The following is a 27,909-nucleotide window of genomic DNA, read 5'->3' as shown; positions in this document are numbered from 1 at the left end:
TTCAATACTTACATAATGTTACGGCTGTTTGTTGTCTTTGGACTGATTCAGGGACACACACACACACACAAAATGTTCACTCGTTCATTCATGCCAGGTAATGAAATTGAACCTGTTATAGGTTTCAGATGGTACATTTTAAAAACAAGAGAGGCACATTCTAACTCTATTTTGTTGTATGTTTCAAATTTATGGGTTTAATATTTCAAAACAATTGTTGTAGGAGTTCAGCAGGATGGAGAGGAAATGTTTTCAAAGGGTTAAAAGCAGGTTTGGGGGCAGGCAGAACCTTCTAACATGACTTATCTGTTTTGGGAGACATTCATATGTCAAAAGAAATGTGTTAGTTATTAAATATATACAAATGTCTCAATCCAAACACACAAACTAGACTTTTCTGATTTAAAAATGCAACACTCCTCTAATCTGCCACTGTACTTATGTCACAGCGATCATTGTGAACTCTTCTTCTACTTAAAATCGAATTGTGTGTGTGTGTGTGTGTGTGTGTGTGTGTGCGTGTGTGCGTGTGTGTGCGCGTTCGTGCGTGTGTGCATGTGTGTGTGTGTGTGTGTGTGTGTCTGTGTGTGTGTGTGTGTGCGTGCGTGTCCTTCAAAGATGCCCAAACCAAAAACAAAAAAAAACATCTGAATAATGCATCAGGACCTGCAGCCTTTCACATGTGAGTGTTGGTGGACATATTTGATCCGTGGCCTTTCAGCCTGTCAGATAAGTGAAGGTCAGTTCATTTGGCTCCGGCTGTATAGAAACAAGCGCCGCAGCATTAGATCATCCATGACTAACAGCAACTTTGACTTTGTGGACTCCACTGCAGCTCAGATGGATAAACTCTCCTCATCCTCATCCTCATCCTCCTCCTCTTCCTGACTGACATGATGACAAACAGCCAAAGTGCCTTTAGAGTCATTTGATGACAGGAGGAGAGTACAACATGTTCCACCTGCTCCTTCCTATATTACACAATTATATGTGTACCTAAGTTCTGAAAGCTTAATTTCTTAACACGTAACACATTTGCTGCAACAAGGGGGAGTAGAAGTTTCATCAATTTGTCTTCTCGCACATTAAAGCGCCTCAGAGGTGTCTAATGTCCTCTTCAAGCTCAAAAACCTCATAAATGTATGCAAATACATGCAAACACTCCTCAGCGGCACGTCTACGCACTGTGGAGCTTTCCCCCCTCTGAAACTAAACCACTGTATGTTGTGATATGATGAGTTCTGACAGTTTTAAGAGTCCATAATGACTTTTCCTTTCATACAGTCAATTACTTTAGGAGACAGGTTCCACTTCTTTTCTGGCTTTGCTTATCTCCTCTTATCCCTTCAGAGCACGACGCCTGGTGTCCAGCTGTAAAATGAGGCCAACAGCCTGAAACGTGACGAGCAGAAACTCAAGTTCCACTCAAAATCAGGATTGGTAACATTTTAAGTGTGTCTTAACGTCTAATTATGCGAATCACAATTAAAGATGATGATTTACTCCGCATGGTGAGTCACAATCAGCTTCACGACAGCTTCTTCCTCTCACACTTTTTTTGTCCACTAATTAAAACAGGTTGATGAGGAGGATTCAGAAACAACGCAGCAGAACTGAAGAAGACAGAAATCTGCTGTTTGAGACTCGCAAAATGATGATGAAGCACAGAGCGCGATGTCTGCTTATCCTGTTCGCCCTCTGTTTTTGCTCTGGACTTCCTCCACATGCATGCAGCAGAGGGCCGTGAGGTGCAGTCAGGCATACACACCTCAGATTAGCTGGAAAGAAAGCAGCCGATTGGGTGTCGACACTGTGAGGACGTCCGTCCATCCGTCTGTCTGTCTCTCCTGAGCTGTTCTTCCTCTCTGAGGGGAGCCTCTCATCGCTCCATGAATCTCAGTTTACCCCTTAGCTCACGACGCATTCAAACACCTGCTTTGCTTTCCTCGCCGGCGTGTTGTTTAATGACTTGTGTTATGTTTTGTGTGAAAGGTTTGGACCGTCTCTTCAGCCCGCTGCGTTTATTCATCGGTGAAATCAGCAGGTGGGAGGGAAGTTATTTCACAAAACTTTGGGGCGTCATGAGAAATGATTTATGATCCGTTTAAAGGTTTTGTAGAGAATATTTGTATTGGACTGTCTTAAATGGAATAGAGCCTTGATTCCTCTGGAGGTTGAATGGTTAAATAGAGGTTATATCATACATGTCTAAGGCTGAAGAAGACTTTATGGAGATCTTGATGCTCTGCTCACCTCTTCCTCCTTTTGATTATTTCCTTTTATTTTGCTCAATTGAAAGTGACTCATCCTGAAGTACGAAGCGTTACGTCAGCTTGCAGACGTCCTGAACACACACTTGCAGCGTCAAAGATCTCTCTGAGTGTGTGTAAATACAGTATATTATTGCCATATTACATTACTAAGATTCAGGGATTTGTGTTGATGATGCCATGATGTTTGGCCACAGAATCAAGTCTGGCTGTGCATCTGCACTGAAATAGCAAAGACAGAAGACAAAACTCATCTAAGATTCATAAATCATTTAATTTACACAACAGGAGCATACACATACACACATTAATAACACTCACAGAGAGTGTGTGAGCACTCTTACAGAAGGAGCATTCAGGCTGATGGTACTTCAGCATCTGTATATGTGTGTGTGTGCGTGAGTGCGTGAGAGAGAGAGAGAGAGAGAGAAGGGGGAGAGAGAAAGAGAGTGTGTGTATGGGGGTCCGTGTGTCTGTGTGCGCGCGTGTGTGCGTACGCGCGTGTGTGAGGGAGAGAGAGAAAGTGTGTGTGTGTGTGTGTGTGTGTGTGTGTGTGTGTGTGTGTGTGTGTGTGTGTGTGTGTGTGTGTGTGTGTGTGTGTGTGTGTGTGTGTGTGTTCCCCAGCATGTCGCGCGGCTCTTCCTCTCGCTCATGTTCCTCCGGAGCTCCACACTGAGCGGACGATGCGGCGCCTCACAACTTTGCTCCTGCTCTTCCTCTCTTCCGTCCTCTTCTTCTGCGGCTCAGGTACGGACCCGCCGCTCTTCTTCTTCTTCTCTCTCCTCTTTTTATGGGATTCAAACCATCTCTCACATCAGCGTCTGTTTGAAACTTACCAAGCTCCAGAGGCGCGGCTGGACGGCACGGTGGCCGCTCCCGGTCAGTGAGGACCGGGGCGCGCGCGGGGCTCCGTGGCTCCCCGGCACCGACGCGCTGTTGCGATTATCGATTTGATTTTCAATTTTTATTTAATCGCTCTTCGTCTGGCTGCATCGTCCCCGTCCCGCTGCACAGCCAGCTGGGATGATTCGTCTCCAAAACCTGCGCCCCTGTGCGTAAATTAGTTGATAAGAATAAGTTTGAAACGCTCAGATGTCAGCTGGATGCATGTGTGTGTTGCGGGGTTTATTGAATCAGTTTGATGTTGTTGTTTTTTTGAAGGAGCATCTTAAGGGTCTGTGTGTTTCAGTTTATGTGCAATTACTTCCACACAATTTCCGACTGCAAGTGAACTCATCTGAAGTGAGCAACGCGTCTCTTTTAATGTGGAATAACGACGTGGCGAGAGTTCAAGATTTGCAAGAAATCTGGTCTAAAATCTAATTCTGCTTTCTTTAAAATACCAGGAAAATGCAATGTATCCAATATTGCATTTTTAAACCGGCTGAAATGATTCAAGATGTGTGTTGGATTGAAGATATTGATAGATGCCGCATTTGGTGATTGTATGTGCAGTTCAAATGTAGATTGAAGTGCAGTAACTCACAGTGTTTTGAGGGGTTTGTATTAAAATATAATAATCAAATTGAAATGCTACAGAACTGAAAGGGTTAAGAATAGTAAGCAAAATATATAAATACACACACATGTATTCATGAGCTTATTGGTCAGTGCAGCTGATGGCCTGAAGGGAGTTTGAAAGGATAACAAGCACCATCAGTACATCAGGTCATTACAGTGATAGATAGATAGATAGATAGATAGATAGATAGATAGATAGATAGATAGATAGATAGATAGATAGATAGATAGATAGATAGATAGATAGATAGATAGATAGATAGATGGATCGATAATGGGCTGTGTGTGTTGCAGGTGTAGCTCTGCAGATCCAGTGTTATCAGTGTGAGGAGATGACACACGACTGCTCCACGCCGGAGTTCATCGTCAACTGCACCGTGAACGTGCAGGACATGTGCCAGAAGGAGGTGCTGGTGAAGGAGGACGGTGAGTCACAGCGCCCGCCGTCCACCAAGCTGCAGTTTAATTCATACATACAGATTTGTGGCTATTTCTGACCGATTTTTGGCCTCAAAATGGCAAAAGAAATATAAATATATATCTTTTCCATCATTAGAGCAGTAAAGGACATTCTTCTACACATTCTGAATATGTTTATTGGGCTAGATACCTAATAACTAACAGATCTTCATGTTATTATTTTCATTTGTTTGTCGGCTTTGAAAGCTTTCCAGTGTTTGAATGTGCTGAAAAACAAACCCGTGGCTCCACTTGTGCTGGAGCTCCACTGCACACTGGGCCCCCCCCACTGAGATGCTCTGCTCTGATTGGCTAACTGAATTGAGCCCTAAGTGGACAGCACACACACAGACAAACAAAGACACTTAATCAATGTGTCAAAGCAGGCGTGTCATCAGGCAAATTCCAGCCTTACATGTTCATTTAAACATGTTACACAAGTATAGATTTGGTTTTGCTGATGCACTTCTACGGGGCAATGATTGGCTCAGGCATCGTTACCGCGCCTGAATCGATGGAAATATTGACTTTTCTCAACAAACAAACGCTTTGCAATGACACAAAAGGAATTAGCGTCATACAAAGAACACAGTGACACACATTTTCACACACAGATATCCAGCTTATTGCTTATTGCTGTTGGTAGCCGACCTGAGGTCAGCGTGACCAGACCTCACACACGGGATTTGGCCCTGGAGTCAACAATAAGTACCGCACCATAGCTAGAAGTGTGTTTGTGTCTGTGTGTTTGTGTGTGTGTGTGTTTGTGTGTGTGTGCGTGTGTGTGTGTGTGTGTGTGTGTGTGTGTAAGAGCAGGCAGGAGTGTGGGATATTGACTTTTCATTTACCGAGTCTTTCCAGTTGTGCTGCAGGCACACAGGAAGCTGCTGTGGTGTTCTTTGTATTTTCAGGCCTTTCTAGAAAAGTGAATCCCTGAAAATGCAGAAACTTAAAAACAACCTAACTGATGAAATAACAAAATGATTCCTGTGGCTTGTTGGTCCATAACTTTGTCCTGTGAGCGGAAATTACGTCTGACTGGAACATTTGAAGGTGTTTATAGAACATGTGTCCAATTCTATAATCTCTAATTGATTAGAGTAGAAATACCATCCACTAAAACATGATGTGAAGTCTGGACTTTGTTGTGTGGACCTGCAGCAGAGTGGAGGCCTAAAGGTCACTGTTCCTGCCGTAAGGTCATATGGTGATATTACACTTTAAAACTGGAAGTCCATTTTTCCTTCTTTTCCCTGATGAGCAAAAGCAATCAGCTCTCCTGTCTTCAGAAATGCAGAGCTCCCCGTCCAGAGAGCGTCCACGTCGTCCTTCTATAGAGTCGACCGTTCTTTAATATGAAAAATTTCCACATGAACGCTATCTGCTCGGGTTATCGTTATTGCTCCTCTGCATGAAAAACAAATCCGGCTGACCGCATCGCATCACGGTGTGAAATGCGTTTAGATGTGTTCACGCTTAACGCTGCCACGTCGCTGCTCTGTGCTTAAGTGATCAGATTGGAGCTCGTCGCCGCCGTAACTCTGCGAGCGCTCATGCGGCGGTGAAGTGTGTCCTCCAACGGGCGATTTCCTTTCTGCCGGCTCAGAGATGAGTTTGTTTTCTTCTCAAGGACGTTACGCAATCTGTCCGCAATCCCTCCTCCTCTGGCTCACAGGACTCTGAAGAGGCACATGAAGCATCCTCCACACAGCACACACACACGCATACAGAGATGCACACACACTCCGTTCAGATGACAGCTTTTATTCTGCTGAGAACCTTGTGGCAAACTCTGCTTCCTATTCCAGCACGTTTCCTCCTGCTATTACTATCATTCCCCTTTGATTATGTCTCCTCTGCCTGCCTGAGCCTACCTTAAAGGAGGAATAAGCACCACGTTGTTGACCTCTGACCTTTAACGTGAACGTCCTCCACTGCGTTCTTAGCTGAGGGACGGTGGGTGTCTCTATCATTTGGGGATGTCGTTCTGCTCTCCCTTCAGTATCTGGCAGGCAATTTTCAAAACACAATAAACAAATAAATGCAATCACACACACACACACACACACACTAAACTATAATGGTGTCGGTGTATTGGAGCTGGGGATGACTGCTGTACACACATAACTCATGGAAACTTGCACTGTTAGGCAACACATAGATGGAACTGTGGGCTGTAACATAAACAACATAATTGTTCAATGTACCATAATACGATAATATAATCATATGCAACAAGTGATAGACTCCAAGGAAATAGGAAATAGGAAACAGATTCTATTCCTTAACATAGATTTTATTCCTCAAACAAAGCTGAAACTTAAGGATCACAAATAATTGATGATTCTGAGAAAAGGATCAAATGTGTTGTTTTAATTAGACAGCACTCGGTAAGTTGGATGAGCAGCAGTAACAGTGACTGATGTGTCCCTCTGAATGGCTGTTTGGATGCATATGGATGAATTTGTCACAGCTGCTGTCTGTCACCGGCAAGCACGCGAGACGAGACTCCTGTTGTTTGTCTGTAAAGTGAGGATCAATCACCGTCACAGCATTCAGGGTGGCAGCGCGCTAATTGGACCGGCGATGATGAGACAGAGAAGCGCAATGATTCTGGAAGATCCGCTCCGTCACATCTACACATTCTGCGAGGGAGAGATGCGGCGCTTTGATATGACACTGAGAACTGATACGAGCCTCACACACCATGTGATGGGAGTGATGGATAAGCGTAATTGATCCTTAACTGCTAACAAAAAGTTCAAATATGGTCTTTCATCAGATCCTGTAAAACAAACCGGTAGTTGTCGGCAACACCTGTCCTGCTTACTCCAAATTGTAGTAATGAAGAATAAATTTGCTGGCCTGATGAACGTTCGATGCTGTCAGATTGTTAAAGTGTGTCTGGGCTCTGTGGAAATGTTCTGCAGTGATCAGTAATTAGTGTGTTGATGCAAACAGATGACAGCAGACTGAGTTGGATGCGCTGTGGATCTGAAGTGTTTGAAAAGGTGCCAACATACTGCACAGAATAGAGGGCAGAGTCTTTGTAGTGTCTTTGCAAGTATTTGACACAGCCTCTTGATGCCTTGCTCAAGGGCACAGTGTTTGGAGGTGGTAAATAAGTCATGCAGAAGCGCAGACAGCCTGCAGGAGCGGCGAGAAACTACCTCGGTCAGGAGATCCGTCAGAACCCAGTTTGTCCAAAGTTAACACTTATCTAAACGACCTTTTCCTACTGGTAGAGTTAATTTGCTGTATCAGGGAAAAGGGAAATGAGAGTGTGGTTTCTTCCCGGCCATTTAGTTTTTAGTTTGTTAAGTAGCTGCACGCTGAATGACCCAGAATGCAGTGCTGAACAAGCTTCAGGTTGCAGCAGACTTCAGATTGCTGCTCGTGTTAAGTGTTTTAGCTCATCGATCCTCCAGGAGCTATGTGATCCTCTAATGTTCCTCCTGATGTTACTGCAGCTAAATGCATTGATCTCTCTTTGATTAATACGTGCGATTGAACATCGGTCAGCTGGACGAGTCAGCCGTGAAGTTAAAGTAACTGGTGTTCGAAAAACCTCGACTTTCCTGACATCAAGAGGGAATTTCCCAAAATGCCTGAATGCAAATGGCTGCCAAACCTCTGGTGACCTGATGAAGAGTCAGACTTTGTTTACACTGAGTCATGTAGCAGACGCTTGTATGTATACGTCAGCTTTATGTCCGGAGCAGAGGAATGTTCACAAAGCCTTTCAGTACCTCCACGGCTTTATTCCTCTGGGCTCTGATCCTTGTCCCTGTCCCTTTTATTACCCCCGCCCCTCCCGCCCCCCGCTGAACATTTATCTGGATGACATCTTTATGTCGCCTTGTATAACGACGTCATCTAATTTCACTGCTTAGTCAAATTTGATTTAGCTGGACAATAAACCCCAAACAGCGGACTGATACGTGTCGGACAGAGGTGATTCCATTGATTAACACCGATCAATCCAGGACCAACTTGAGCAGTTTCTGATAGATGGAGTCCCCTGATGTTAAGGACGCTCAGGTCACAGGTAATGAACTTCAGGTTGAGATGTTTTCCTGGACTCTGACTCGACTCCTCATCTTCTATCTGAAAGATGGTTGGGAAAGAGATTGTTCTTTGTTTCTTGATCACTGCAGAAGCTAAATGATGAGTTGTTACTGTGTTGTTTTGTTGCGTCGCCTCCAGTCAAATGTTGCACTTTGTTGGATCTGCTGATGATTTTCACAGGTTGAGGTGTTTGAAGCGTTGCAGGTGTTTCTGTACATTTACCTGCTTTGGTGGTTTAAAAGTGGATAAGCTGTGTTCATTTGTGTGTGTGTGTGTGTGCGTGTGTGTGTGTGTGTGTGTGTGTGTGTGTGTGTGTGTGTGTAAGCAGCAAGAGTTCATATTACGTTATCTCCACTGCATTCTTGAAAACAACAACAAACTGAAAGGAACTGGACTTTATAACCACCGAATATGAGAAAATAATGGTAATGTTTTGGGGTTTGTTTTTTTTACCATTATTAACTACTTTCTAAGTCTCAAAATACATAAACTGTAACAATTTGAAATCTAAATGAAGGGTGCAATATTCTGATCACAACAAATATCTCCAATTTACAGCAAAATAACCATGTAAGCTCAGGACTACAGAGTCAGAGCGACCTGTTAGCGATTGAGGTGAGAAAGTTTCCTCTTGTTCTCTGCAACACTGCTTCCATCTGCTGATTTAGCCCCAATCACTGTTCAAAACAAAAACCCAACAAAGTACAAAACATTTACATTTCTCATCCTGAATTATTGCACATGTAATGCAAAGATTTATGAGTTTTGGAGTTGCAATGAGTCACCATTCTAAGGTTTGAAGTAGTTTTGAAAATGCTGCTAAAGTCAAATTGCTGTACTTAGAATCAGTAACTGCCTCAGTGAAGGGACCGACTTGCTCAAATTGCACCCAAAAGCCTTTTATGAGTCAGATCTTCATCATCTCCAGGCTTTCAAATAAGATGTCGCATTGCCTTCCAGAGAAAATTGTCATTTCACATGGTGTTGATGTTGGATTACTCAAAGGGAGGGGGGAGTCCTATGGGAGGATGCACATAATGAACCAACATTTCCAGATAGAAGCTGCAGGGGCATCGTGGCTGCTTCCACACCTGCAGTCTGCAACCATAGTTTGACCTTTGTTAGATGAGAGTCTTTTCAGGTCGGTTTCACTTAACGTTCAACGTAAAAGGAAACTGTGACTCGCTTGATGTGAGTGTGAGCCGAACCGCACAGAATCTCTAAACAAATATGATAATGTGGCAATATCAAACTTCAGCATCTTAGACTTAAATGTGTCGTTGTCTAAACTTTTTCGCTTTAATGCGGCATTGTTCAGCGATCCTCTGAAAGCCTTCATGGCCCTGAAGCTAAGCTGCTAATGTGTCACCTAAATTGAGTCAAATTATGATAGGATCTCTAAATGATGCTGCTCACAACAGGCAGGTAAACTCCACTCAGCTCAGAAGAGACTTGATTCTTACACATAAGCTTCCTTTATGATTGATGTTCCGTCCACTGTCCTCATTCTATGTCTCCTGCCCTCGCTTCAGGGATACACTACCGCAAGTCCTGCGCCTCGTCTGGAGCCTGTCTCATCTCCTCCTCTGGCTACCAGCAGTTCTGCACGGGGAAGCTGAACTCGGTGTGCATCACCTGCTGCAACACGCCGCTGTGCAACGGGCCGCGCCAGAGGAAGAGACCCCCGTCGTCTGCTGCCGCCACTCTGAACAAACCACCACCCCCCATCTTTCCTCTGTCCGTCCTCCTCCTGATGTCCTCCACCCTTTGCTGACAGACCTCCAGACACCAACGGAGATGTGTGTGTGTGTGTGTGGACAAAATGCTCCACTAGTGACAATGAAGTGAGAGTATATTTGCAGAGACAATAACAAATACTTTGAAATGTAAATTCATTTAAGGGTGGTGAAGCTGTGTGTGTGTTTTCTCCCTTGACCCCCAAAGTTCAAAGGGTTAAAGGAAGTAAAGGTGGCGGCGGTGAGACGGAGGACGGTCCTGTGGAGGAAGGTGCTTCCAGCTTGTGTGTGGGACAGCAGGTTACTGTAAGGTCAAACATCGACAAACACCCAGACGCAGCAACATGTCTCCATTTCTATTCAGTGTGAATATTGACACATAAAGCACTGAACAGTTTGCCGTATATTCCTGTAATTAAATACAAGGTCATACATTAGTCTGTAGTCAGTATGCAGCTCCCTGCAGGGATCAAATGTTTTCAAAGCATATATATGTGAGTTATTATAGTAAAGCTGCAACCTTCAAACTCCTGGAATGTTCATCTTCATCTCCGCCAGTGTGACAGTCAATAGATCACAGAGCAATAGAAAGTTCTCCTGTAACCATCTAAACATAGATACTGTAGCTAAAGAGCTCCGTGCACCATCTGATGACTGAACAATCGCTCACTAACACGAGGGTCTGCATGAATAAAAGATGGAATCAAGAACTGTGGCGACTGTTGGGGAGTTAAGTTAAAAGATCACTTTAGTGCTATTATGTGAATTCTTGTGAGTTTTTCAGCATTTTTGTGTCTAATCTGTTGTGACATTCTAGGCAATGGTACTGCAGCACTAAACTGGGAGAAAGTGTGAGTGGGCTTCAGCTGTGATCAACCTTTCAGGTGTTCATAGGTAGACGGGGCGTTCACAAGTAACATTTTTTTGAAAGCAGCAGTTCTGTTTGTCATTATTTTCATACCAAGCTGCAGTTTGGTTCCAGCTTCTGAGCCGGACATGCTAAGCGCTGGAGCGTATGTGAGATCCTCCTTGCTGGAAAAGCAGCAAGGGCCATTTAATCATGTTGTCCAGCAGCTCCGGTTGGACCGCGTCATGTTCTGAGACCATCAGCACTGGACTCTGTGTCTCTATGCTGCTGGTGTCCCCAGAGCAGTCGGGTCTTTAGCTGGTTGACGTAACAAAGTGCTTTCATGAAAACAATCTTCAATTTCAAAGAGCCCTCTGCACTTTGAAGTGTCGCCACCTCCCTGTAGGTTTAAATTAGTAGAGAAAAAAAAGTGCTTCCGGTGGAGGAAAAGACGTCGTGTTTGAACGCACTTTCAAAGAATATTTCAGCTTTTCTATCACTTCTTAAATATGACTTAAATGTCTTACAGTCCCATCACGTTGTTTATTGTGCCAAATATCATGGAAATAACAAAATTAACATTTTGTACTCCGCTTTGTGTGTGTGTTTGCTCGTTTGACTCTGTTGTGTTGTATTAAATTGTACAGGTCCTCATATGTCAGACTCTGCTGGTGCATTTGTGTTTGATTTGAGAGCTGAGTCAGACTCTGCAGACACTGTGAGGGACTGCTGAGTATCTGAAGCCACTCCGGAGTCACTCTGGTTCAGAAAGGTTTTGAAGGAAGGAGGGATTTTCTCTTCTTCTTCTTCTTGTGTTGAGCGAGTCATCCTGCTGCGGCGGAGCGACTTCAACAGCAGCGGTCGAAGGGAGCGTGCTGAGGCGACGCGGGAGCGCGGCAAGGTGCGCTTGTTGACGTGTTCGAGGGTGAGGCGGCACCGCAGCACCTGGAGGAACACCTGCCTGAACTGCCTGGAGGAGAGGTTGTAGAGGAACGGATTGAGGACAGAGCTGAGATAGAAGAAGACGTCTGACACGGGGTGAAGGGTGATGTAAGTGCGGAAATAAGGTGTAGTCCAAGCGGATTTGTTTGCAGCAGCCATCATGAGGCGGCGAATCTGCATGGGGAGCCAACATACCATCAAGGTCGCCACGATGACACCTGCAGAGAAAAAAGAGAGAGAAAATAATATTGAATTGCACCAAAACAGATAGAGTCTCACACACGTGACCAGGAAGGCGCTCAGGTTGAGACGGTATCGATGGAAGCTGTGCGATCTGAGAGAGAGAGGGGGGGAGGGAGAGATATTCACTGCCAGCCTCTGTTTGGCTCCTCATCCAGTGTCAATGAAGTTAATTATGTGTCAATGAATATAATTTTCTACTCTAATCATCAAATTAAATAAAAGTTTCCCCTCCCAAGACATTTTTTCTGACATTTTGTATTTGTATTACATAACATTTCAGATCACAGACCAATAGCAGCAAAACGCACCTTCAGAAAATACTATTATGTATTGATTGCATAAAGCATTATAGCAGGAATATCCAAGTATTTCCAAATACATAAGCACAAATGCAGCCTGGTTTAAATATATGAGGGTTAAAGTTAGAGTTGCTGGTTTGATATGAATCTGAATCTGATGTTGTAGTTTGGAGCTCAGTGTGGAAAACGTCATGGTCCAGGACTATTTTGACCAAATCCTTCCCGCTACAAATGGAACATATAAATGCATAAATGGCTCCATTACTCACAATCTGAGCCTATTTACAACATTTTGTGGCTCTTTCCTGTCTGATACTTCCTGTGACAATTTCCAGCATCAACCCGAACCTCTGCCTTTCCTCGTTTTTGCTATGTAATGTTGCTTTTAGCTGGCTTGTGTGGGAGCTGCACTTTTGTAGAGAGGAGGAGGACAGGGGAACCTCCCTCGTGATGAAGATGCTTTGATGAGAGAGACATCATGAAATATTCAGTTGGCTGATGTGCAGACATTTTTCGAAAAGTTTTGGGAAAGAACGCCGGCGGAGGGATACAAGTGCTGACTACATGCATGAGTGGAATGGATCTGCTTGATATGTGTAAAAGTGGACTGAGTCTTATGTGTGCAGGACAGCTGAGTTCAGTTGTATATTAACATTTTTTTATTCATTTTTAGTGGTTGGTAATCATATTTCTGCTCAGATAAGACCACAGTTCCCTCATCTGAAGTTCACGCACCGTTCCAGACCTCACATCCTTCATCTGACCTGCTTCCAAAATCATTTCCTTTCGATGTCCCTGTGTGTCGTCTATATTCACTAAGCCAGCGGCACAATGAGGCCAGTTTGTTCCTGAAGGATGCGACGTCCGTTTCCTCCTGATTGCTGTCTTCCATCACGTCGCTATGTGATTTAGGCCCGGTGCTTTTAGAGAGAAAGAAACAAATCTGATTTGCTGGGACATGATTTGTGTGGGCCTGAGCCAACCTGCTCATCATGGATTCCTCCCAAACCAAACCAATCCCATTTTCAGCTCCGCCACAGGTGCTGCAGGCACCAGGAGTATCAGAAAACTACTCTGAATGTTTGCACCATTTGCCATTGATTCACAAAAATGAGTGCAGGATTGTGTTTCTAAACATTGCCTTCCTTGCTGGCTTATCTGTCTGAGTCATGCGATGACTCTGAAATACAAGCGCATCCCTTTACTCTAATCTGGTGTTTATCCATTTCTCTGAAATGTTTTAATGGGAGTTATACTATCACCAAACAGCCTTTCAACATTTGCAAAACTGTTTAGCTTGAGACATCATTTCCTGCCGGGGAACAAGGATAGCAACAATGTTTAGAATCTTCCGTCCAAGTCTGGTGAGGGAATTATTTATGCCGATGTCCCTTCAAGAAATGGAAAAAATGGAAATAGACGTAAACATTCGCAAGTGTGAGTTTACAGAATCCACTCACTGGTGTTTATTATGAGTTGCAACGAGCGTTTCCAACTCAGCCATTGTTCACTTCTGTTAGTCTGAGCTGTCAGTCTGCTTAGATCAGTGAAGTTTACGTGTTTATGATACGTTTTCCACAGCATCCTGATAGATAGGCTCCTCATTGGCAGTCCAAGCATCAATATTTGTAAGAGACTCAAGGCTTCTTTCATTCAAAGCTTCACTTCATGGTATTTCCCATTTGACTAAAATCAATGAAAAAAAACCCGTCAAACTCCATAAGCTCAAAACATAAACATCAGAGGCAAGAAAATGTCCATTTTCTACTTCAAAAACTCTACTCATTATAGACACGACTACAGAAAGCAGATCCAGCAGAGAGGGTCAGACCACACACACTGAGAGCTGCAGACCAAAGATTGAAGTAAAGCTGTGGGTCCACTGTATCAGGTTAGTTTAACATTGAGCGTTTAACTAAATATTCCAGTCAGCTTAAGTTTGTTAGAGATGTAACAGACACTGGAGCGTTCAGAGGCTGTGTTCTGTCTGTAGCCATATTCACGCCCAAGCCATCCTGTGGAGGCAATTTTTTTCTGTGAGGAAAAGGCTCATTAAAGCTTAAAAAGTGCTGCACACACCAGGGAGGTGCGAACACAGTCTGTTACTGAAAACAACAACAACAAAACTCTGCTTGCAGCTAAACATAGTAAGAAAAACAGCCGAGAGAAGCCTGAAGGCCAGAGGAAGTTTAAACCGCAAACCAACAGCCAGCAGACGGTCACAGAAGCAGTCAACCAGGTTATGGTGTTTGTTAGATCGTCTGCAGGATTATCTGGAAAAGTTATGAACACATTTTCTTTAACTTGGAGGGATGGTTGGACACCAGGCAGAACATGTTACATGTGGCTGCTGAGCAGAATCCAGATCTGAGATTTGCACTTTCTTTAACATTGTGAGACGGGATGTGGCTAATTTCAGTGGAGAGACCTGAACAAACACAAAGATCAACGTCTGGTGGACTGAGATGTGTTTCCAGACTCACAAATATAGAACCAAACAGGGAGAGACGCCAAAATGGAGCTGATTCAGCAACGTGCTAATGATTCTGATGTATCATTAATCATGATGCATCTGCATTAAGAAGATGATTATGTCCAGAACACTTGATTGATATTCACACCACAGGCCAAGAATCCAGGAAAATTTATCAACTTTGGCCCAAACTCATACATACTTGTCTGTTTCTCTCACTTATTCAACTTGGTCGGCATAAATGAAGAACAAACTTTTTCACCTGACGAGTTGACACCGAGGATATGATGAGTCGGCCGGTATCACTTCTTCACAACCAGATTAAGATTAAGATCAAGATACTTCATTCTCGTCATGTTGCATGCAATTTACGGCAATCACATGGAATTGATATTTGTCTTGCATATTTGTCTACATATCACACACACAAACACATGCACTACAGAGGGGGTGCAGGGCAGCCATTGTACGGCGCCTGTGGAGCAGTTGGGGGTTCGGTGCCCCCAAGGCGCGGCAGTATGGTAGGTGACGTACTTCTTCCTGATTGGCTACAAACTTCTGGACTTCCCTCCTTCGTCTCAGAATACAGGTGGGCGACACAAATAACACAGTCATGCCATCCCGCCCCGATACTGCCACCCTCCATCTAAAGACCCAAAGCGGTCAGTAGGAGTCACTAGCGTGTGAACCAGGAGGTTGAAACCCTGGGAGTTGAGCTCAGGCCTTTGCTTTAGTGGGCCTGGATTGTGCCCCCGCTCCACTTACGTGTCAGAATGTTGAGGTTAAGACTCGGCTTGCATCCACCAACATTAGCCACGTGTATTGATCTATCTGAGATCATTTGCCACAGCTCAGCCAGCTCAGAATCCATAGGCAAGAAATCCATCACCGCTATTAAAGACAGAGGCGGAGGAACGTGTGGGAGGGAGAGAATGAAGGAGGGAAAATGGAGATAAAGGTACACTTGAGAAAGAGGCACATGGATGAACAGACAAAGCAATTAAAGCTGCTCTGTTTGGACATGGAAGCTCTTCGATCTTCCTCCTGATGAATGAGTCTCTCTGTTTCTCAAAGTGTTTTCTCCTTGTGATGTTTTCAGAAAAACCCAAACGGTGCTCGTTCACCCACGAGTGAGGCAAGTTTGTGGATTAATTAACTCCTCACAGCAGCATCTCATTATACAACACTTAATTTTCTCTCAACTTTGACAAGAGGAAATACACATCAAGCCTTTATTTAATTTCCAAACCATGACTGACCTAGAAAATAGTCCCAGACATACTGATATGTAATACAATAGCATAGTAGGACAGATACAACAACAATTCAAATAAAATTGACTTGACTTGACTTGACTGGACTCACTGTGTCCCTGTCAGGTTGAGGGTTTGTCTCTACAATTGTCTGTCTTCACCACATTCATTCCCCTGTCTTCACCACATTCATTCATGTTAGCTAGCTAGCTCCCACGAATCCTAGCTAGCACAATAGCGTGCACTAGCTAATGTCAACCAATCCATGTTGGATCAAAGTGATAGCACATTTGTGTTTCTGATCATAGCAACTAAACACAGCAGCACCAACGGCTCGTCTAATGCAGTCAGCTAGAAAATTAGCACTGTAGCGCTACAGATCACTGACATTCCCTCAAAGAGCAGCGTGTGAAGCCAAAGTTTTGAATGTGTGTGTGTTCACTCTGGGGTATGAGTGAAGCACTTACACGCTGTTGATAAATCTTTGTTATCATTATAATTCCACTGCTGTCGTGCTGCATGCGCCTGCATCTAAAGCTGCAATTTAAGATGACAGAAGAAGCAGTAATGTCCCCGAGCTGTCTCTCTCTCTCTCACACACACACACACACACACACACACACACACACACACACACACACACACACACACACACTCACACTCACACTCTCACACACACACGCCAGTAACACGAGACCGCTATGGGCAAAATATAACTGTCTGCTAATGCTAATTAGAAAGCAATTAAAACAGATTATTGGAGCAATTAATTCCCCGTCTTTGCTGTAATTGGAGTCCCTGACTGAGCGTCTGAGTTCTCTGGTGGTTAGAAAAGGAGGAGAGACTTTGTGTCTGAGCAAGAAAGCGAACATAAGTTATGCTGTTCACACGCACAGAGGAGAGAATGGACCAAAGATGGAGCGCGCTGCCTCACCCACCTCAGGGTGACCTGTTATCAACATAGCACCAAGACTGTCCTCTTATTAAGCCTTAAACTTCAACAAAAACAACTGAAAGAGTCCCGACCCCTCAGCTGCTACATACAGAGACTGATAGGTACTAACTACGGAACCTTTCACAGACAAAAGGTCACAGCGTGCTTCACAGTGGCATCAATAAATAACGGCAAGGAGCAGATGAGACAATAACAAACATGCATAAATCAAAATGGCCTTCTGAGGTGATGGGTTTGAGTCCACAGCATGAATGAGTGACAAGCTGACAAGACAACAATGCACTACAGTCTGAGTCTATCAAACAGGTGTGATTGATCGAAGCCTGACCCTGATTAGTGGACCTGAGATCCGGACCCACATTCAGTGCCTCCGACCCTCCTGAAGTGAGCCACAGAATTTTAAAAGAAACTTAAAATTTAGGGGAAGCTAGTGTAGAGAGATTAATTTGTGGTCTGTGTTTTATTTAAAATATGTGTGAGATGTGTTTTATGCTTTGGAGTTTTATACTCGCACTACCACAAAAAGCTGCAGTCAACTGGCAAATCTTATATGTGTATAAAACTGTCCTAAATGTAAGTAAATGTTTCCTTTCATCAGATTCCTTGTGAGTAAAGCGACATGTTTCCTTGTGTTATTTATGGATTCTTGTCTGAACGTGTCTGATTGGATTCGTGGTTTTAGATGTACGAGCGTCAGAGCTATAAAATGGCCTAAATGAAGAGAGTTAATGAAGGAGATGATGAGCGCCTGATGAAATCATCCAGATTTGTGTGATGATGAGACGCAGGAATGAGCTGCTTGGATGCTGCAACATTATGAAACTGATTTCACTCTCAAAAGTTGTTTGTTAGAATCTCTGTCAATATGCAAATATGACACGTACTGCATGCTTTGGGCCCCATGAATTAATGTACTACTCTTATAAATACAACTGAAGATATTAACACAAATGATAACTGAATAGTGTTTGGTATTTTTTTTTGCATGTGTAACATAAATGACTGTGATGCAAACCGACATCTCTGAAATATGACAACATGTAGACTGTGTGTGTGTGTGTGTGTGTGTGTGTGTGCGCGCGCGCACGTGTGTGTGTGTGAGTGTGACAGTCACGCATATCTGTAAGCAGCACATTTAAAGGAACAAATGAAAAGGACAAAAAAATCTCATTATTCGCCGAATGAGCTCAAAGTAAACAAGTTAATAGACACACTTCAATGAAAATATAATTATATATTTTCATTGTTTCCACAGCAAATAAATGTTCATTGAAGTCTGTGTAAGATATTAAATGGAGTACAGTTTTTCATTGAAATGCTCATTTTTAACTTTGACTGTGAATTTTAGGAAATGTGACAGACGCACGCCCAAACCAAAACAGGTTTGCAACGGCGAGAGAAATAAGTGAGACGTGGACGTGAAGCGGATCAGAGGGAAGAGAGAGTAAATAAGCTTACAGGCGTCTTATTGATCCGTCTGCATTTGTTGTTCAGCTGCTGAATGAAAGTCTGCCCTCAGCCCGTCCTCTTGATAATGAGCAAGTTGTGATGAAGCAAACACCATCAAAGCCCCATGACAGCCACAACAGATCTGCCGTTAGCTCAGACAGTCAGCAGAGAGTCTGAAGCATCACAAATGATTCTTATCCAGGCAGAGAAACTCAACTAGAAAGAAGATTTTGCAGATTCAAATTCTTGAAGGCCACTGCCTTTACATGATATTTAGCATTCGGATTGCCAAGTGAGTTGGGGTGGGGTGTATGTGTGTCTGCGAAAAGGCAGAAATGGGGAAACATGTGTCCCAAGTGCCTTGAATTTCTAAAAGTTTGCTGGTTTTATACCAAAGTTTGATCTGTAATCAGACTAGAATAAAACTCGACTTTGACACCACAAACTTTGCTTGGACTCAAGCTTTTTGACTATTATATATTATATATTTATGTTACTGGAGCAGCTAAAAGAAGAAGAAGAAGATTATATATATTTATGTGCATATTCACTGAATTATATAGTTTATCTGGAATGTAAAACATGTGAAAAACATCCATAGTTTTTGAGTGACTGTACTAATTATTACCTTGTGATTAATTTTTATACAAAAAAAGGATCTCCTAATCTAATTGATGTCACAAGTCAGTGGTGTCAAGTATTCTAATTATCTCACTTCAGTCCAAGTCCAGGTCATCTGACTTTAGTCCACACTACTGCTTTTCTCCCAACCTGAATGTAATTGAGTTATCATATCCTCCAAAAGCCTTTCAGACTGGAAACATCTCAAGTCATTTGTGAGTCTGTCAAGCACAGAGTGATTTAACCGCCCACAGCAAATGGAGAAAGAAGTGACTATTAGTAATGTCGGCCTCAAATCCAGCAGGAGTGCGGAGGAATTAATTTGCTGGCAAACAGAAGATCCTCCGTCACTGAAGCACTTGAACTTCAGTGAGTCAGAGGGGAAAATCCATAATGGAGCTAATCGAATCATTTCATGGCAGATTTTCTCATGGAGTCACATGGTGCCTGTTGATAAATAATCTGCCCTGGATGTTTGAGTTTGTTATCTCCGAAACTCAAACATATGATGCTGTTTGATTGCAATGTGCACAGATGTTCTTCAGAGCAGCTGCGGTTTAATCGTAACGTTAATCTACATTTTCTTAGGCGATGATAGATTTTGAGTCACTTTGGAGTCGCATTTTTGGAACGTGATGTAGTGATGGGGTTCTGATTGTCAGGATGTTTGCAGCCGTCAGCAGCTGAGGTGAAACAACAAACGAGAGCAAAGAGAGAACAGGCTAGTGAGTGAGTGTTTTCACTCAGTGTGCACAACAGACAACCAAAGTGGTTCTTCGTGTTTAAAGCAGTGCAAAAGTTTCCAAATAGACCATGAGTGGAAAGAATGAACACGTAAATCTGTATTTGTCCTCCTGGTATTTGCTGATTGTGTAACCATCACTCATTTACACACATCACGTACATTTGCTCCGAATAGGAATAAAATAGTTTAAGTTCTATGTAAGTTCTTGGGACAAAATTGGAGAGCAGCTGGATGTGCTTCAGCTTTGGAAAACACTTCACATAATTCTTCCTTTGCATTCACTTAAAACTATGAGCACCGTGTGTTCATGCAGCACCAGATCCTCAATCACCTCACGTCATGTTTCCTCCATCCTGTGATCTTGAGGAAAATGACAAGTGGGTGTGCATATATCACAGTGTTCCTGGTAGAAGATTCTGGAATACAGCTGCTGTTGGTTTTACTCTGATTAAAAGGAGGCACCATAACAATACTTCATGTACTGGCTGAATAGACTAAGACAGGCCAAACTTACAGAAATGTCCCGGTTTCTCAATTTTTCCAGTGCAGCCCAGCGTTTCTCTTTTAGGGAAGACAGGAACTAAGCAGCAGAGAGTTTCATACAGGCTGGATAGAGATGTTACACTGCAGAAGCTCATACCCTAGAAATAAGCTAAATATGTTGGAATCTAATGAAATGAGTGTGAAATCCAAGTCTGTTGAACCTCATGTAACCCTAACAATGTCATGACAAATTGATGAAAAATGGATAAAGTGAGAAGAAGGAAGAATTTTCTAGAATTCAATACAATGACCTGGATGTTTAGCGGTAAACAATCACTGCTCACTGAAATAGAGAAATAGAAAAAATGTCTGAATTATTGACTACATGACACTTCTGAAGTCCACTTTTCAAACTTGTGTTCTACTCAGTACTGTCTTAAAAACAGACCTTTGTAAGACAATTTAAAATTAATTTTGAAAAGATTTGTATTCTAGTGAATGCTGTTCTTAACTAAAGTATTGTAATTGGTGAAAAGGGGACAGACAAATCATGTTGAACGAGGATGGTTAGTCTCTAGTGAGCTCCTGTTTAGACAGAGCAGAGTGTGTTTGGTTTGTGTCAGTCTAACTCCGCCACAGTTTACAATACTTTACATTTGCAATAACAAATAGTATTTTCTACTCTGCATTTTAACATTGTCACAAAGAACATATCGCCTCTCTAATCGGTGGCACTGTTGGCAGAACTAAACCCATTAATCAGCTGTGATCTCTCATTTCCTAACATCATTTCCCAGTGATGCTCTCCCATTAAAGTAAAACTAAAGTTTTCAAGTCCTCAGGGTGTCTGTTTGCTATAAAACTCAAACAAACATTGTGAGAGTTTGGAGACATTGTTGGAAAAGTCATTAGAGAACTTTGTTGTATACTAAGATGAATGTCTTGTGAATTAGTACTATTAATGAACACAAACTTAGCAGCAAAAAGAGAGAAAGATAATTAATGCAGGTTTAAAAACAATTGCATATGAGTGTGTTTCATCAGTCAACCTACAGGGCAGAGCCTCTGCGCTCAGCTCCTGCTTTTAATTGCTTTTTAAGGGAGAACATGATAAAATATGCAATTGTTTGCTTTAATTGAGGCAAAGGTCCTTGCAGCGCTCAGTCCCAGAGGACCACACGGAGCTCCTCCATCCCTCCCCCTACACACACACACGCTCAGCTTTGTACAGTAGCTTCAGTGTCATTAAGGATTACATTAAGTTACCGTGGAGATAGATTTCTGAGGGAGGAGGGGGGGGAGAGGTGTTAAGACCTGTGCAGGACCTCCAGAGTGGAAACCTTCTTCTTTCTGAGGTCTTGCGTTTCTAATTCTGTGTCAGCAGGCAAAGTTTTGCATCAAACTCATAAAAGAAAACTAATTCAAATTTCCCTGCAGTGTTTATTTTACGACAGAAGTCACTTCAGCTAAACATTTTTATAACAGGGTTTATGAGTGGTCATTGGGATGAATATGCATTTGAAAGTCCGCCGAAGTTGAACAATGAAAGCAAAAAAAAAAGATATTATTATTATTCACAGCATTTCTGTTAAAATGGACAGAATTCACTACAAAATGTGTTTTTTGAGTAAGCCAGCATACGTACAGACAGACATCAAAATGGAAACACATCCACATATACGTATCCTTCTTTGAAGAGGCATAAAGTTTGAGCCCACAGCATGTCCTTGTCTTCAGCAGGCATCATCAGTAACACCAGCATCAGCACTATCAATCTGCTGACTCAAAACAAACATCATCATACGATTGTTTTTCCTAAAGAGGGATAAAACTTCACCACTTCTCCACAATTCCAACCAGTGTCAATTTTGTGCCACCAGTCATTTTGTAAACTTTTTTTGCCATCAAATACTGTCTGCCGCCGTGTTGGGACAGAGTGACAAGTGAGAGAATAACAGCACAGTAAGATTGGAAATAGATCGCCTCATATTATTGATACGTCGCTCAATCACCGCAGTGACGCATCAGCATCATCCATCAACCATCCATCATCCATCCATTTAAATGGCGTAAAAAGGAGCTCAGCATGTAGCGTTCAGGTCGGCCTCCCATGCGATTCGGTGATTGCAGGCTGTCACTCAGCGGGAAGCTTTGCCCGTAAGCCATGTTGGCTGCTGACGTGACAAAGAGCGCCAGAGCTTGTTACCAAACTGTGCGTCTGTCAGTCAGGGCAGAGCAGAGGTCAGCGACAAGCGAGGGAACGACAACGATGGACGGCGAGGAAAAAGGGAGGCACGTCCGGCTAACGGGCCTCATTAGCAGGCCGCCACAGGTTGAAAGTGACCATGTCAATGTAATCGCTTTCTACCAATTAACGCTCTGCAAATCTAATAAACTTGAAAACTTTACCTAAACTATTAAACAAATGAAGCCAATCGATTATCACAGCAATTCTCATCTAGACTGAGAGTGTGGAAGAGGAACAGCAGCTCTTGTCCATTTCTTTCTCTCATTACGCCTCTATCTGCTCTGACTCGACCCCGCTGACCGCCTCCATCTCGGCCTCCGCAAGCCAAAGGTCACAGGCCAAGGGCTGAAGGCAGCAAAACACAATTAATATTCCCTCCACAAAATGCAGGCTCCCAGTCACTAAAACGTCTCTAAAGCAATTAACCTTCTGTCCCAGACGTGATGTGTGGGCAACTTAACAAGACGGCTGCTCGTCTTTTAATTACACTCAAAGTCGCGGAGCCCAACAAGGATTAAAAGTTGTTTCAAAGCGAATTGGAGCCCTGACAGGAGTGCGGCTGTTTTCATTCCCCAGATAACATTAATGACATTAACGCTTACAACAGGAAGGAGTGTGTCTTATTTTGAGTGAGCATCAGTGAATCTGTCTGTCTGTCTGTCTGTCTGTCTGTCTGTCTGCAGCGGAAACTAGTCAATTCATATTCAAATTCATGGTCAGATCATATTCACAGCAGTCAATAAAGCGACGAGAATGCAGAAAAAAAAACCACCCTTGATGCCCCGAGCCTCTGCATCGCCCCGAGTTCAGTAATATTTCATTATGAAGATGATGAAGTGCAATTCCAGGCATATTGCAGCTCGAGTTGTTGTTTATCAGTATGAATTTTATAGTAGGTGTGAAGATAATGTTGTTTCTGCTGAGGTGTTGAGCCATGACAGTACGGCCTGAGTGAGTGAGTGAGTGAGTGAGTGAGTGAGTGAGTGAGGGAGTGAGTGAATGAGTGAGGGAGTGAGTGAATGAGTGAGTGAGTGAGTGAGTGAGTGAGCATGCTTCGTGTGTGTGTGTGTGTGTGTGTTTGGGCTTGTGTTCTAGTGTGATTTGCTGTGGAAATATTTACTAAGATGTGCAGTTATTCAAAACAAATGTGTCTATTTGCAGGTGAGCTTAAATGTTGAATATCTGGCAGTCAGTTGAATTATCACAAGTTTGGATTTGATACAAGAAGATAGTTTCAAAAAATACCTGACTTGTATGTCGATCATATGAAAGGATCGTCCTTCATTAATCCTGTAACATTGACTTTTGATTCAAACAGCTAGTCACCTTTCAATATCACGTATGTTTCTATGTTATCTGATTAAATGTCAGTAGAAGCTTGTAGCCTTACCTGGCTAGCATTAGCTTACATCCCATTGTATAATACACATTGAAGCTACCAAAAACTGTAAAACATGGTAATATTTTGTCACTAACTCTCTAAAATGCTAGTTTAGCTGCTTATTATGACAAAGTTAGTTAGTTGAGTTGACACAGTGGCACTTGTTTCCCACGTTCTTCTTATCTAGCTGTAGTGGTATTTTGCTTAACATTTGCTATACATATACATTATCATCATCATTTGTTGCGTCTGCTGTGTCTATAGGATCAGTTGCTGTCATACTGAAATGTCAAACAAGTGGCAGAATGTTTTCTGACAGTTCACAGGTTGGGCATGTTGCCACAGCAACAACACCCGGCAGGCAGCAGGACCGCAGCGTTTCAATGTTTTATGAAGTAATTATGTTGCACAGTGGTGCTGCGTAATGCATCACACCTCATTTTATGCTCTAGCGGTAATGTGGCTAACCTGTCGCTCCGTGTGCTGTAGGCGCGTCTGAGGTTATCAGAGGTCACGCGCCCCAATCTTACTCACACACTGCCCAGCTGTAAAAACATAATTAGACCAGCGAAGATGTACGAGTGTAATTGAATCTGACCAGGAATGGATCAAACCCTGGAGGAAGCTTGTGTGTGTGTGTGTATATGTGTGTGTGTTTGTGTGTGTGTGTGTGTGTGTGTGTGAGCACATTCATCCATTCTGAATATTGTAGATGTGATATGTTTATGTATTTATGTACGAAGCAGAATCTGATGAGAGCAGAATCTGTCATTGTGTTGATGAAGCTGTTTATTATCTGTGCACTTTTGGGTCGTTTGAACAACCTTTGACATTTGGTTTGGCTGCTATGAAACGTGGCGCCTGTGCTGAAATGGTTTATGACGACTTGTCGGCATCTCGCCAAAGATAAACGACGGCGTTAGTGAGAGTCAGCGAGAATTCATCACAAGCGCTTGTGCGACAGGATGAGAGAGACTGAGAGGCAGATGTTTGTGTTTGTGTGTGAGTGTGTAGTGAAGCTCACACACACACACACACACACACACAAAGCAAACATGTGTGCGCTGAAACAGATTGATGGCAGATTGTTTTGTTTACTGAATGTGCATGAAATTGTTTTTCAAGTTTAATTCAATTTTTTAATTGAAGTGAAATTCTCTCAGGCGGCCCTTTAGCTTCTGTAGCTGAAGCCTCTCTTCTTCTCTTCATCTGCACCTTTCTGGTTGCAACTGTTTTCAAATTAAGTTTAAGTTGTAATAATTTTTCTGTTTCACTTGCTTTATCTTATATGCTGAACTATACAGTGTTTTAGCAAATGAGGCTCCTGGTGCTCCTGTTGGTCCTTGGGCTCTTGCCCCCTGCTCTGTTTATTCATGTGCTCTGCGTGTGTGAATGTGACTCTCTGTGTCTGTTGTGCCGGTGTGTGTCCTATCTATTCTCATCTGCTCTGTTCCTGCAGTTTCAGCATCTGTTAAGGTCACTAACTCCTTCTTCCTCGCGTCCGTTAGACCAAGACAGTGCTGATGTCCTCTGTGTGTCCACCTCAGCGCTGAAATTCTGTTTATCCTGCAAATTTTTTTCTAACGTATATTATAACTAAAATGCAATCTACATTTGCCCAGCAGTGGCCCCCATTACACGCCTGATTACTCCAGAAGGTGAATCTGTCTCTGTCCAGCCGTCCACAAGGGATGCGTCTTTCTAATGAGGTGTCATGGGAGTATGTCTTTGTCCTCTTTGAGACTCTGAGTCTTAGATTGTTATGTTTGACGGATTCTCTTTTTTATTTTTATTGATTGCTGGCCAGGGAGCTCTGCCAGACTGTAACTAGCTTCTCTCAGATACTCATCCAGACTATTTGTATCTTCTGAAGATCCACACAGAGGATTTGCACTTCAGCTGCGTCTCACACAGTAACTCTGGACAGCTGGGAGGACTGAACATGTCCACACAGAGCATCAATCAGGCTTACAGCATCATACAAACAAACCATCACAGCCCATACTTACCATCATCACTGGCTCTTAGTTTAAAAAACACACCCTAAACAAGTGTGTGTGTAATTCATTCCAGTGGTCATAACACAAAAGTAGGCTTGGAAACGTTTCTCTCACTTCCTCTTAATACATCCCCATCTTAAATATATGTGTGTTTATTTCATCAATCTTGTTTGTTTTGATGCAAACACACTCATTTCATTAATTACTATTATTCATTTACATTTATTTTATATTGTTTTGTGATTTGAGTTTGAATTGATAAATTGTTGGGTAAGATGGGACATTTACAACGTTTTACTATATGTGAAGCAAAACAAAATAAGATTGAAGCTGTGTTAGAGGGCCCCAGGGTCTGTGAGTTGGACTAAATGTTTATCTATGGTCAATCCGATACAATTAATACATTTTCAAACCCATATTGTACATTAAATGTTAAACATTACGTCTAAAAGTGCTATGAAAATAAAGTTTGATTGATTGGTGGTGTCTTTTGAATTATTAAACCAGCAACCTACCTAGAAAAATGATGGTCTGCTTCCTGGCTGCTTTGACTTTTGAACTTTCATGTTTGGGTGCTCTTTGTACTCCGTTGACCTCTTTATCCATGGAGCCCATGGTTCCTCGCAGCACCAGGATCATAGCCCGACACATGAAGGCCACGCAGATCAACACTAGCATGTAGATGATGAAAGCCACGAAGATGCTGACCCTGTACATGACCCAGTGCTCCTTCAGGTTGGTGCAAAAGGTCAGATTTTGGATAGGGGCCTTCTCTCTGAGTAACATGTGACTTTGCGTTCCCGTGGCAACCAACAACGGCAGTGCCACCACCACGGATACCAGCCATGCAAAAGCGATGAGTGTAGAGGTTCTCTTTCCACTTAAATCTTTGAAGCGAAAGGGGTGGCAGATGGCTACGTAGCGCTCGAAACTCAGCGTGGCTACGTTGAGGATGGTGGCGTAGCTGCATGCTTCAAACAGGAAGCTGTAGATCTTGCAGGAAGCGTTGCCCGATGCTGAGGTGAAGGGGAACCAGGTGGCGCTGTAGACTTCTACCGGCATGCCGATCAGAAGCACCAACAGGTCTGAGCACGCCAGGCTCACCATGTGGTCCGTCACATTCTTCTGTAGGTAGCCATTACACCGCAGGAGTTGTGTCACTCTGATAGTGACTGAATTACCCACGATGCCGATCACCAGAATGAGGCTGTAAATGACTGTCAGTAGAACCTTGACAGTGAAGCTGGGTTCAAGTTCCCTCCAGTCTTTTCCATCTGTTATCTCAATTTCCTCATACATGGTGTCTGAGTGTTGAGCTGAGATTTTCCAGGTATCGATTTTGTCCTTCAGCTAGGTTCAGCCGCTCAGATTGGAACAACACTGGAGTCGAGATCCAGAGAGGAGCGAGCAACTTTACCAGATAATAGAGGATATTGTCTTTGTCTGAAGTTCTGTCTGCTTCTTAAAATAACTTATAAACAAGTACATAATTGCTCCCTGCTCCTCTCTGCGAAATATAAGGATTCCATATTTCAGTCTGCTTTCAATATCCAGCAAGTATTCACCCAAAAGTCCGCTGTGACAGCAAAAGTGCCATGTCTGCCGCTTCTGACTCTCATCTGGGATCCCTTGTCTTCACATGTCCTCTAAAGTGTTGGTGTGTGGTTCTACCTCTGTGCCTGAGAGCAAAGCTTTCAACACACAGGCTCCCTCCTCCCTCCGGCGAGGGCAGGGCAGTTAAACATTAAACCCTGAGCCAGAGTTCGCCTGAGTGCTGAGGCCCCGTCCCTTCTCTTATCATGAGCACGAAATGCGCCTCCCCGTCACACAAACGCTGGAGATTACAGAAGTGATATAGGTGCGGTGATGTGTCGCAACATGTGAACTGATATAAGAAGCAAAGTAAACCGTGTCTG

At 43.1% G+C, this 27,909-nt stretch overlaps 2 protein-coding genes across 2 annotated transcripts; one reads left to right on the top strand and one right to left on the bottom strand.

Moving 5' to 3' along the window:
* Positions 1-4,096: 4,096 nt before the first annotated feature.
* On the top strand, positions 4,097-10,092 carry LOC143004083 (ly6/PLAUR domain-containing protein 1-like). The gene is made up of 2 exons (XM_076154938.1): positions 4,097-4,217; positions 9,851-10,092. Exons 1-2 carry the CDS (start codon positions 4,124-4,126, stop codon positions 10,090-10,092), a joined length of 336 nt encoding a protein of 111 aa, XP_076011053.1. The 5' UTR covers positions 4,097-4,123.
* A 303-nt stretch (positions 10,093-10,395) lies between these two features.
* gpr39 (G protein-coupled receptor 39) lies at positions 10,396-27,673 on the bottom strand. Its single transcript, XM_076156985.1, has 2 exons — positions 26,509-27,673; positions 10,396-12,061 (listed from the first exon to the last, which is right to left on the bottom strand). The coding sequence occupies exons 1-2, from the start codon at positions 27,290-27,292 to the stop codon at positions 11,553-11,555; spliced, it is 1,293 nt and encodes a 430-aa protein (XP_076013100.1). The 5' UTR covers positions 27,293-27,673; the 3' UTR covers positions 10,396-11,552.
* Between the last annotated feature and the right edge of the window lie 236 nt (positions 27,674-27,909).

This window comes from Genypterus blacodes, unplaced genomic scaffold, assembly GCF_046128005.1.
Source record: "Genypterus blacodes isolate CSIRO-AG114 ecotype Tasmania unplaced genomic scaffold, CSIRO-AGI_Gbla_v1 ptg000008l_1, whole genome shotgun sequence".
Lineage (NCBI taxonomy): Eukaryota > Metazoa > Chordata > Actinopteri > Ophidiiformes > Ophidiidae > Genypterus > Genypterus blacodes.
The sequence above is the reverse complement of the archived record's forward strand: the minus strand, read 5'-3'. Positions and strand labels throughout refer to the sequence as shown.